This window comes from Calypte anna, chromosome 20, assembly GCF_003957555.1.
Source record: "Calypte anna isolate BGI_N300 chromosome 20, bCalAnn1_v1.p, whole genome shotgun sequence".
NCBI classification, from domain to species: domain Eukaryota; kingdom Metazoa; phylum Chordata; class Aves; order Apodiformes; family Trochilidae; genus Calypte; species Calypte anna.
The window spans coordinates 11,629,993-11,642,477 of record NC_044265.1 but is presented as its reverse complement, the minus strand read 5'-3'; the positions used below and the strand labels follow the sequence as shown (position 1 = coordinate 11,642,477).

Here is a 12,485-nt window from a genome sequence, read left to right as displayed (position 1 = left end):
GCCAGAGTGACTCCAATTAAAATGAACAGAATGTTAGCTGAATAAAATGGATTGTAACAAAGTACCCAGCCATGCACATTACCTCTTCCTAAAATTAAGCATGCAGACATTAGTTATTAAATCATAATCATATGGTTCAGTGGTGCCACTGGTCTTTTTGTTTTCACTCATCATTCCAGAAATACATAAATAATACCCAAATACTTCCACCTTGGTGACATAACACTATAGCAATAAGCACAGAACAGATCCTGAGCAAGCAATGCACACTTCCAGGAGTCAAAATGATATTTCAAACAAAGACAGAGAAAAAAACACCAAACCTCTGTGGATAAGAAACCAGAAGCTGTTAATGCCTCTTTGGACAATTCTGTTTCAATCAGGAGAGATGAAAAATTACTCTCAGTGGGAAAATGAAGGGCAAACACAATCTCACTATTAAACCAAGGCTGATAAAAATCTCTTGCCTTTGTCCTACCAGCTGTTTTATGTCTCATTTATGCACCTCATTTCAGAACTGCAAGTAGGAATACTGGGAGTGCACACATATAGAACCTCCTCTCTGAATATTAACAACTTTAGTCTTATCTATTCCTACAGATATCTGTAGTGCAGCCACAATTAATCTCTATTTAACAAGATGGGGAAAGGTGCTAATGGGGAACAGCACTGGAAATTGCAGTATGGAAGAGAAACAGAAGAAAACAAAGCTGTTCTTTAAAGACCAGGCAGACATCAGCATCTGGGTGAAGTTTAGCAATATTAGGATGAAGTTTTAATTTATATCAAACTCATTTTCACAGTGGGGGTGAATTTTATTGTTAATAGAAGTGGTCCAAAATAAAAATGTAACTTCCAGAGGAATGAGAGGGCTGTGGACCTATTGATGAGACACTGAGCTCCAAATTTACCCCTTTTCTCTACACACATTCTACTTCCTTCCCCAAAAAGCCTCATCTCTCTTAACTTGTATGCAAGATAATGATCTCCAGATTATGGGCTCCCAAGGGAAAAGCAAACTTGCTAGTAAAAAAAAAAAATCAATCCCTTTTTACACAGCAATGATATTCTTAGAAAAATAAAGACAAAGCACACATTCATTGTCTTTTAGTTTTCATTGCAGAGTTAACACTTCAAACAATGCATCAGCATTCCAGCAGCCCTTCTGCTCCCTATTTATGTTTCAATTAATAACTCATTAAGTTGAATACCTGCCACACACTGAACCTCTGGTCTCAACATTAACCTTACATTACAGGTGTCACCAGTGAGCCCAGTTAGACAAGACAGCACAGGAGTGAGACTGATGTTCTGTGCCCAGTACCTTGTAGAAACACAAGCAAATAATAGCAAGAACCTGCACCTGGTTCATAGCCAGATTGGAGATTGGAAATAAATATAAAAAACCCAAAACTGGCATAAAAATACCCTTGTAATTGTGTACAACAAAAAATGTATTAAAACATGAGCACTAGAACTGTAAAGTGCTAAATGAAATTATGGCTCAAGCTTCTCTAAGAAATATAACCTGGACTTCACATTAAAATGAAGGTCATCAGAATGAGGAATACAACCCCCCATCTCTTTCCTCTTGTCAACTTGAAAATCAAGAAGAGGACATGACAACATCAAAGGTTTCAGCAGAGGAAAGCAGAAGCTAGCTAAGGAAAGCCATGCAGAAGCCATCAAAACCTCAAACAACTCCAGGCAAAACAAAATACTGGAAAATAATCCTCTGGTACATCATTTTTCTCTGAAATATTTCATCGTTCTCTTTATCTGATCTTTTTCCCCTCTCTTCCTAGATGTAAACCAAGTTTCCCTTGTAAATCCCTCATTTTCAAGAGAACCAGAATTACTCTTAATAACATAACACATGTGCCTTAAAATTCGAACAGAATACAAGAAAACCTCCCTCTAAAACTGCAGGAGCACCAGAGGGAGATGTGACCCAAGCTGCCAGGAACCCAGCACGGTGCTGAGCAGCAAACCCCCACTCCTTCTGTCTGGAATCAGCACAGGGACCTCCGGCATGAGGTTCCATTTGGAAGGGATGTGTATTGACTCCTGGAAACATTGTTCCAACCCTAATAACAGAGGAGCAAATACTCCTGCAAACCTCTTTGAACCCTGTGTTTGACTGTTGCTGAAATGTTAAGAACAAAGAAGCCAATTCTGGGATCAATGGGACATTCTGTAAAGCTCCTCAGGCAACCGCTGAGGTTGTGTAAGGAAGGGTGAAAGTTCTGAGAGTCCAGAAGCTTTTAAAACAGCCTGGGTCAAAGACTGCCAAAGACTGAAGTGCAGTCAGAGAGAGTGCAAAGTATTTGGAGGTATCAAATGTTTTGTAAAGAAGCTGCAGCAGCTTTTGTGTCTGGAGAAGCTGTTCCTGGTTTTTTTAAATGTACTGACAGAAGGAAAAAATAAAGCCCCAAAATGCTGTACAAAACCAAAGAGAAGGAGAATTGATGTGAACTTCTACCTAAGTCAGTCTGGGATGAAGGAAGAAAGAGACAAAACATGAGAGCACCTTCAGCATTTAATATTTGCTTTCATTATTTCCTGATCATATGCCATTGCATAGATGAGTTTCCACACCTGATTACAGACAGAAATACTCAGACTGTGAATTTAGGAGAGGTAATTACCTATCTTGCCCATATTTTTTATTAAAAAGACAGACATTTCAGTCAACTTCACACTTTTTCAGAATACAAACCTGCTGCTCCTAAGAATAAGAAGGGGTGAATAAGAAGGGGCATGTGTCTTCTTCCTTATACAGCTAAATTTAATTCTAATTCATAATCATACTCACAGAGCTGATCCCAAAACTGACAGAGCAGAAGGCTTCAAACTGAGTTTTAATTTAGAGATTGAACAAGACTGCCCCTTTCCACTTACAGGCAGTCAGGGAAAAAAGAACATTACTCATTGAATCCAAGCAATCCATTCTTTCAAGGATGCACCATTCAGAAGCTTTTGAGATGAAAACAAACAAAATGTGCAAAGTGACAGAAGCAGAGAAAATTACCACCTTTGCTGTGGTGTACAGAAAGAGGTAATTAGAGGCTACTCGGATTTTTTTAACACACTGAGGAATTCCTGTGACAGCTGAGGCAGGAGAAAACAGCACATTTTAGTTAAAACATACCAAAATCCTTCGTAAGCTACCAAAGCTTAATGAAAAACAAGTGATAGGTGAAGGTTCTACAATGCACAAAACTCATTAACCTTAAGTAATGTATTTCCTGGAAAAAAAACCCCAAAAACAAGCTTAAAAACATCACATCTTTCTATTTTACAATGGTGCTAATGAGTTTACTTTGTTTACTTCATGATGTGCAAGGTCTGTAATTCCAGTCTGCTGGTTTGGAAGGCCAAGTTCATCTGCTCTAAAAATAAAGAAACAGGTAAAGGCTCAAGAACAATTGTTTTGCTTGACTCCCTAACTATTAGTGTCTCAGTATCCCCAAAAGTCTGCTAGAGTTCCTTATGAAAAAGCTGAATAATTATTAATTTTATCAAGATAATAATCTTTTACAGACATAACCAGACTATACAGAAGTTGTTCATCTTTCAGCATGAGGAGAGGGCAAAGACAGTGTTCTAAATGAAGATTTCTGAAATCCTAGGGAATAAAAGTTAAGAAAACTGTCCACAAAATGAGACTGTTAAAACAAAAAAAGTAAACTGTATTTTTCTTTTATTTGGAATATCTAAGCCCAGGATTTCACACAGAACATTTCCTGACATTCCTCAAGGGAACTGGAGCAGAACTTACAATTCAATCTCAAATGACTGTTCCCTGTCTACTTTATAAGCTACTTAGCCACTCCCAGCATGTAAAGATATTTATTTACAATAAGAAAATAATTTTGATCAGTTATTGCAGCTGCATCATTTATTGCAGCTGCTCCCCCCTAAAAAATACTGAGCAGCTGTGTAATCTTCTGCCTCCTCTGATAAATAAACAAACAAAACCCAGAAGAACACAACAAAGCAAGAGAAAAGTTTAAGATAAGATGAATTAAAGTGCTTATGGTATAAAAAAAGAAAAATGGGACCACCTTACTTCATTTCTACTAGACAGCCTTCTCTGCATTCCACAGTTAACCACCTAACACCAAACAAGATCCAGATTTCCAATTCAACACCAACCATGACTACAATTTTCAAATTGCTGTAAAACACCCAGGACACCTCCAAGATGAACAAACAAAAATAAAAATCTTTACAATAGAGCAGTCCAGGACAAATCCACCTGCATTTAAACAACAAACAAGGAAACAAATCCACAAGGAAAACCAAAACCACACGGATGCCATCTAATCAAATTATGATTGTTTTTCCCCCCCCCTCTTGCTTCAGTACAGTTCACAGTAGTTCTGATTTCTACCACTTGACTGGGCTTTGCCCTCTTGATTGTTCTGTCTTCACATAAGTGTCATACAGTTCTCTCAAATGTAAGAACAGTTCCTCTAAGTTGTCTCCTTTCAACGCAGACAACGCTATGACCCGGTCTCCTATCTGTTCTTTAAGAAGTGGCAGATTGATCCTGGACTCAGCAAGGTCAATTTTATTCCCAATGACAACACAAGGCCTTTCAGACAATCCTTTTTGATATTGTTCCAGTTCATACTTCAAGTCTTCCAGCTGAATCCATGGCTGAGGCACAGAGAGATCCACCACATATAAGAGAAAGCGGCAGCGTTCAATATGCCTCAAGAAGGACATCCCAAGCCCCCTGTTTTGATGAGCACCTTTTATTAGGCCAGGAATGTCAGCAACTACAATGAAAGAAATTCCACAGTGAATCAAACATACCAAAAAACCCCACCAGAATACCCAAACACAGTTATCTACAGGCCAGTGCAATATTTTCAGAATTAGATCTTAATGCATCAAGATTAAAGCAAACTTCATGGTAATTTTGGCTGCTGCCATCTTCTAAAACTCCAAAATTTAGATTATCCCAGTGCAGACAGAATACAGATTGCTAGTTAGATATGAAATGCATATCTAACTGAATGTGAAATTGGCCTTCCCAAAATTTAGATTACCCCAGTGCAGACAGAGTACAGATTACTAGTTTGATATTAAGGGCATCTCTAATGGAATGTGAATGGGCTTTCAATATTGTCTGAGTTCTTTAGAACTAGCAAGAATTCTAGAGAACTGCTACACTTACTTCTGGAGCATTTCAAAGAATAACTCAGGTGAGTTATTGCCCACAAGCTACACACAGCATTCTACAGTTCTTACCAGCTACTTGTTCATAGTCTTGATACTGCACAATGCCGACGTGGGGGTTTAGGGTTGTGAACGGGTAGGCAGCCACTGCTGGCCTTGCCCTGGAGATGGCTCTCAAAAGTGATGATTTACCCACATTGGGAAAGCCCACCTGGAATACAAACACTCATGAAAACCACAGTTTTAGGTTAATCCCAACTTGAAAAAGGTGTTCAGCTTTTGCAGATGTGGCAAGGTTCTTCCATCGTGAATATAACAACATCAACTTTGAGTACTTAGTTCTGAAAAGCATCTTGGTTTCCCTTTTTTGTTTCTCCTAAACTCTGTTTTATTTATATACAGATTTTCTCAAATATTAAACAGATAAAGCACAGAAGGGCCCCCTTAGCTTCTTTTGTGCCATCTTAAGTATTTACTTTTTTAAGAACCAAAAGTGTATATACCGTAAGATCTTTTACCCTGAAATGCTGACTCTTTGCCCTGCATTCCCCATTTTACCTCTGCTTTCTAACTCTGATTTACTATTTTCCAAAAGAATTCAGAATTGGCAAACAGATTATTTAGAACTCTCCCTTCTTTTCATCTGCAGAACTGGCAGACAAAGCCTGCTGTATACCACCAGCAACTCTGCTAATCACTGATCAATCCTGCACATTGCTTTTCTCTATCTGGTGTTGATTTTAGCAAAAATAAGAAGACATCAAGTACCAAGAGAGTGACAAATCTGCAAATCACTCCAGACACCCTTCCACCAAGTAAGAGAAGGAAAGCATCGAGCTGAATCTCTAAACAAGCAAGCCAAGAGGCTAACAAAAATGTCATCAAACATTATTTCTTCAGTCACTCAAGTGTCATCTTACAATGATAAGGAAGCTGAAGAACCACAGGAACACTCACCAACCCTGCATGGGCTGTTGTCTTCAGTTCCAGATGGAGGACCCTCTCCTGACCTGGCTCTCCTGGAGTAAAAAATGTTGGAGCTCGGTTTTCATTGGAAAGAAAGAAGCGGTTTCCCTTCCCTCCAGCTCCTCCATAAGCTGCCACATACTCTTCACCATGCTGAGTGAGGTCAGCCACAACTTTCCCATCCTCCTTGACCAAAGTACCCACAGGGACCTAAAGGGAAGAGAGACACAAGCACTACCCTGCTGGCTTCAGCAGGTCCTTTACCAGCTGAGTTGATGCTTGCTGAAACTCTGGATTCTCCAGCTGGGGAATCTAAAAAGAGTATTTCATGAGGCTCACCTTCTGGACCCAAACAGTGCTGACAGACTTTTACTCTTCATTAAAATGTTAACAATGTCATAACTCTCCTCCCTCCCTCCCTTTTCATGCAGAGAAGCCTAAGCACAGCAGGGAGCTAAGAAACACGTTGTAGGTGTGCATGAAAACAGGCTTGTTGAATTAAAAAGAAGTATGAAAGAAAACAAGTCTGCTCATATTTAAAAAGTTCTGTGTTCTGATTGCTCCAGGAATATGACCCCAAGGAGAATCATAAAGTCCAGAAACATACTTGTTTTGGCTCAGCATACCCTCCAAAGAAGGGTTTTTTAGTAACAATTTAAAGCAGCTTTATTTGCCTGTGTGCCACCCAGCCCTGTCCCAACAGAGACAGCATATAAAGCTCCCTAAAAAAAGAAAAATATGAGACTCTTTCACAAAAAGGTCATCCAGCTTGAAAATCAGCAGTGTTAATACAGAGCTAACACTCAACCTTCACTTACTTTAACATACAAACAAGCACCATTAGCTCCATAGCAGTTTTTTCTCCCTCCTCTCTCTCCGTGAAATCCCTGATAGAAGGGGAGGACTGAAGAAAGTGACTTCACTTGCTGGTCAGCTGTAAAGCAAAATAAACATATTTTAAACACATCGTGTTAGAACAGGCACAGAAGAGAAACCTTCTGACATTCCTTCTCCTTCCTGAGTACTCCATGAATGCATATCCTATTTAATATCTCAATAATAACATATGTCAGGGAAAACTACTATTAATGTAAATTGTAATGAAGTTGAAACTGCCTTTATTTAGATTTATTAACTATACACTTTATTATGTGGTCATTCCAAAACCTACCATTACTAAATATTCTGAAAAATTAATTTGATAGTTTGATAGTTTTTATTTGATAGATTAGCAGATTTTTGCAGCTGGGTGATAGAAGAAGCACCTTCATCCATCTCAAGAGGAAGGTTTGATCAGGTCCCAGCCTCATCATAACACAGGTCAGGCACTGGCCACTAAAAGGCCTGCAAAATACCTTATTTTTCAAAATTATTTATAAGGCTGTCAATGCCATTCATGTCCCTGTTACCACAGCTCAGTTCAAAGCTTCAAAACCAAAGATATCTTATATGGAAACAAGGATTTTAACATTTTTAACATTTACCAGCTCCCACCCTACAGAATGTTGCAGGGTTGGTTTTGCTGAGGGGTGGGGAGTGTTAAGCAATAAGAAAAAATGAAACAAAACAGATGCAGTGAGCTTTACCTTTCAAAATTACATTACCCCCATCACCTCCATTTCCACCATCAGGACCTCCAAATATTTTCCTGGGTTCACTGTAAAAAGAATGACCCCCTCCTCCTCCTTGTCCTCCAACCACACGGACTTTCCGGTGATCCACAAAATAACGTGTCTGGAACAAAAATGGGGTTTGAACCCTTGAAGTACAGCTTAGCAGAGTCACCTTCCAATAAGCTGAATGTCTTGCAAAACTTACTAATATGGAGACCTGCTATCATCAGTTCCACTCAATAATTAAAAAAAAAACAACCCAAAATAACCCCACAAACCCATAACTCTGCTGCCATTCCCACTTCAGCATATGAAGTATAATAGTAAAAATAAATAGGTCTCATTTTTCAGGTACTTTTAAAGAGTTCTCTTTAAAGTACTTGCCTGAGGCTATGCCAATATTAGCTAATGCTGCAGCTCAGATAATGGAAGTGCAAAATTCACATTAAAGGAACTAAAAGCAAGTATCCTTTTAATAGAGTTATATAGTGCTGACAGGTAGCTCATGAGAGCTACCTCACTACAAGGCAAAATCACTCAATAACCGGGTTCCTACTCATGAAAACAATTTAAAAAAATTAATTATAAGCTTTTAACTTCAAGTCAAACTGAAATTTGAAATGACAAAAAGAAATGGTGCATGTGTGAGGAGGATATTTTCTGACTGATTTACGATTTCTGTACCAGGGTCATGAAATTAGGAGAAATTTCAGTCTTCTAACAACTAAAAAATTAAAGAAAAGATAGTATTAGCAGTCAGAATAAGCAGGGGAAATCTTAATATATGCCACCAGCAGCTTCTCAGGGGCTAAAAGAAATATAAAGATAATTCCAGATCTTGGCTGTTTCTGAAATTAACTTAGTATTTGACTTACAGCAAACTAATTACATTGCACCATGTTTCAGCTATTTTGTCTCTGTCGGGATGAAAAGAGAAAGCCTGACCTTCATTGTGGTAACATTTAAATTGTGTCAACTACTAAATTACTTCATAATAAGAATGAAATATGTGCATCACTTTAATTAGATAATCCAAACAATATGAGGGGAAAAGCAACTGGGAAAAAAAAAAACCAAAAAAACCCAAAACAAGCCTAAATTAAAGTTATACTATGACCAGTGATTTCTTAAGAAGTCTCTTACAGAAAAGCTTTGGCACCACCACATGGCAAGACAGGAAACTCGTGTGTTTTGAATGAGAAGTCATTTATCGATCATTACAGAATAACATCTTCCATAGATGCGTAATTAGGAAAAGAATACCAAGAAAAAGCTCCGGGACCCCTCATTCCCTTTGACCTCTGTGGCACGGCTGGAACCGGGAGAAACAAACGCGCATTTCAGCTTTAAATCTCTGCGAGATTTTTGCTTTCTCAGCCCAAGCTGCGGCTGATGCACCCCCACAATGTCACACGGCAGCCTCATGTCCTCAATTCAGAGGGTTTATCCGAGTTTTGAATCATCTTTCGTCCCATTAAGGGCCCGTCTCTCATCACCATGAAGTGAGGGGCGGTTCAGCTCCGTTTTCTGAGGCGCGCCAGGGAGGCGACCGCTCCCCAACAGCTGCTTTACCTCAGAACTTACCAGTTTCCTCTCCGAAATCACTCTTTTTTGCCTCAGCCGCCTGTTCTTTGAACACCTCGCACAGCTTGTGGAGAAAAACAACCGCCCGCCCCGCTCCGGCAGCACCGGGCTGAGGGGGAGCAGACCCCATCTCCACGGGGACCGACCGCTCAGCACGGCCCAGCACCGCCGCAGCATGAAGCCGGCAGACACCGGGACGGACCCGCAACCCGGTAAGGCCCAGCACCGCACCGGCATCAACCCGGCTGACACCGGAACAACCCGCGACAGCCCCGCGGTACCCGCCGGGACAACCCCGCCGGGCGCAGCCGCGGTCCCGCCCCGTCCCGTCCGCACAGGCGCAGCTGCTCCCGCCTGGAGAAGGGGCGGGGAGCGCGTTCTCTCCACCGGGGGTGAGTTCTCCCCTCATCCCTTGGCCACCCCTCAGACACCCGCAGCCACCCCGCCATCCCTCAGAGACAGGAGAGCGTGGAGTCTGTGTGCTCCAGGGGCTGTGGTACCCGTGTCCTGTCCTAGAATCTCCCGGGCACGGCTCGCTCCCAGCTGAGAAGCTTGGGAAGCCCGGGTTTGCGGTGCGGTGCCCTCAGGAACACGATGAGTGTCCTGCCCGCTTCGGTGTCAGGGCGCTGGAACTCGCTGTCCCCACAGTGGGGTTAGGGGATTGAGCAGGGGGTGTCAGGGGTGTCGGTCCCGGGGGGCTCAGTGGGTACCCGGGGGTCTCTTGGGTCATCAGTGACAGAGCCGCTTGTCCCCTCCTCAGCACTGAGCTAATGACTCCCACTCACCTTGCACAGGCAGAGCAGGTTGATTTTGATAGAATTTTCAATTTATATCAAATAATTTGAAAGCTGTGACGAGCTTTTGTGGGGTATAATTCATCTGCAAAGTGTACCAGAGAAGGAGGGGAGGAGCTGCAACGCCAAAGGATCTCCCTGGATCTGTTGTTCCCCTTCAGAAAGTCTGTGTTGTAAGAAAAGTACCACCAATTTCATTTTCAGAGAATATTTAGCCTAAACAATTTTCAAGCATTCTGTATTACAAAACAGAAAATGGTACAATTAATGGAAGAAGTCAAAATGCTGGCATCACTTTGTTTCCACAGTAATACATAAAAATGGACAACACATTAAATAAACATCTTGTTATTAACAATTAGAAATATTAACACCAAAAATCATGTATAAATTAGGAAATAAATGTACAAACTATTTCCAAAGTGCTCTTTCAAATACATTATATACACAACATTCAAGAAGTTCTTAATGTAAGACATCTCAGATTGATGTAATGTTGCTGTTTCATTTTAAGTGTTGTTCATATTCTCTCAAAAGTATTTCAGCACTTTCAAACACCACATAAAAGGCATATTTCCAAGCTGGCAAAGAGCAATATCACATTCTTCTGGCTACCTGTAATAATATTATGTTGTAAAGAAAGCAGCCTTACTTCCTTTCTGTTCCTTGCTATTTGAGAGTACTGATTTCTATGAAAACACCAGCAGGAAAGATGAAAGAAGACTGACTAAAAAAATGTCTTCTATTTTATCAGTAATTAAAATTATTAGTGTAGCAAGGGCAGTGCTTGGACAACATTTATTAGTAAACTCCTAACTTGTCCAGTAGAGTCTTTCTTCTACAGGAAAAAAATAATGACTTGAGAGGTCTTTTATTGTCCTTGTGGTCTTGCTTTTTCAAAATGTAAAGTACTAGAACTCGAAATCCCATAAATACAACAATTCAGACAAAGAAAAGAACATCCTACAGAGGGTGTATTTACTCTACATATTAAATTTGCAGTTAATCTTGTATTAAAAAATGCTCATGGAGTATAGTCATCCTAGCCTAGTTTGGATGTGGTCTTTAGTTCAGCACTTTATAAGTGCATTTTTTTTTCAACACTTTTTAGGAACATATAAAACTGAATAGAAGTAACTTACATTGTTCATACTGCCTTTTACATACCACTATTTTTTATTTCTAAATTCTTCCTCTACAGGTATTCTCTCACTGGTCGACCCCATTAATAGTTTCCCTCTCTATCTGCATAACATAGTTTCACAATTAAAGCTGAATTTGGTTCCTTCTCTGCAATAACAATGGGTGTTTTTTCATTTACTTCTGAACTATTTCTGTCAAGCTAAAAGAGAAAAATAAAAATGATGATGAGCTGCAAGAACAATAGACCAAAGAAATGGACAATATTTATGGTTATAATACTTGCTGGAAAATCTGAGCAAGGGCAATGGAGAAGACAGAAATAAAGCAGGATGCCAGCCACCTGCTTGCAAAATTTAGCATGAAAATGTAAATGTGAGTTACAAAATTCTGAGTAGCATATTGAAGGCTGGAGTGTTGCCAGATGTTTTTCTCAGCTAAGCACAATATGAAGCAATATTGATGTCTAGTAGGCAGATCCCAAGCTCCTTTCTATTTTTCTTTCCATGATAGAAATACCTTAGTTTACATGGATATATAAAAGGTGCCTCTGGTGATTAACATTTCCATGAATACAAGTTTTGATCCTCTTCCTGTACACTTTAAAATGGAAATCTGGCCTTAAGCAGGTTATTTAAAAGACTTGGGTAGTTAGCCCTGGCAGGTATTGCAGAAGTTGCAGGTAATTTTATTTTTTAACACACAGCCTTCACATAGGGAATGTACCCATGTATTCATCCCCTTATTCTTAAGAAGGAAAGTCATGGATTTCAGAGGCTGGCAGGTAATCTTCAACACATTCAGTTAAAAAAAAAAACAACCCAACAGCCTACTACAGGGTACTTCCTTGGGCTGAGATATGACTGAATGGCTTTGTACTGAGCCAGAATCACCTGGCTGGTTTCCAGAATGGGGCACAACTGTGATCAAATGATCCTAAAGCTATAGAGAAACATCAAGAATGGGGTGAGGAGAGGGGGAGGGAGGGGTAAATGAGAAACTTCTGCGTTGTATCAACATACAGTACTATACACAGCACCAAATATCAAACCATTAAAGCATTGTCTTGTTACCAGTAGTGCACTGCTTCATATCCAGCATGAAATGAACACTGTTCACATACAGACGCTGCTTTGTGCTAAGGGGTAACCAACATATTACAATTAATCAAAACTGCCTGTACATCCAGTTCAAAAGA

The 12,485-nt window shown here is 40.0% G+C and overlaps 1 protein-coding gene across 1 annotated transcript; it reads right to left on the bottom strand.

The window, feature by feature from the left end:
* Positions 1-2,844: 2,844 nt before the first annotated feature.
* Positions 2,845-9,657, bottom strand: MTG2 (mitochondrial ribosome associated GTPase 2). The gene is made up of 6 exons (XM_008497974.2): positions 9,354-9,657; positions 7,743-7,890; positions 6,975-7,090; positions 6,148-6,366; positions 5,263-5,401; positions 2,845-4,787 (listed from the first exon to the last, which is right to left on the bottom strand). Exons 1-6 carry the CDS (start codon positions 9,588-9,590, stop codon positions 4,393-4,395), a joined length of 1,254 nt encoding a protein of 417 aa, XP_008496196.2. The 5' UTR covers positions 9,591-9,657; the 3' UTR covers positions 2,845-4,392.
* Positions 9,658-12,485: the final 2,828 nt, after the last annotated feature.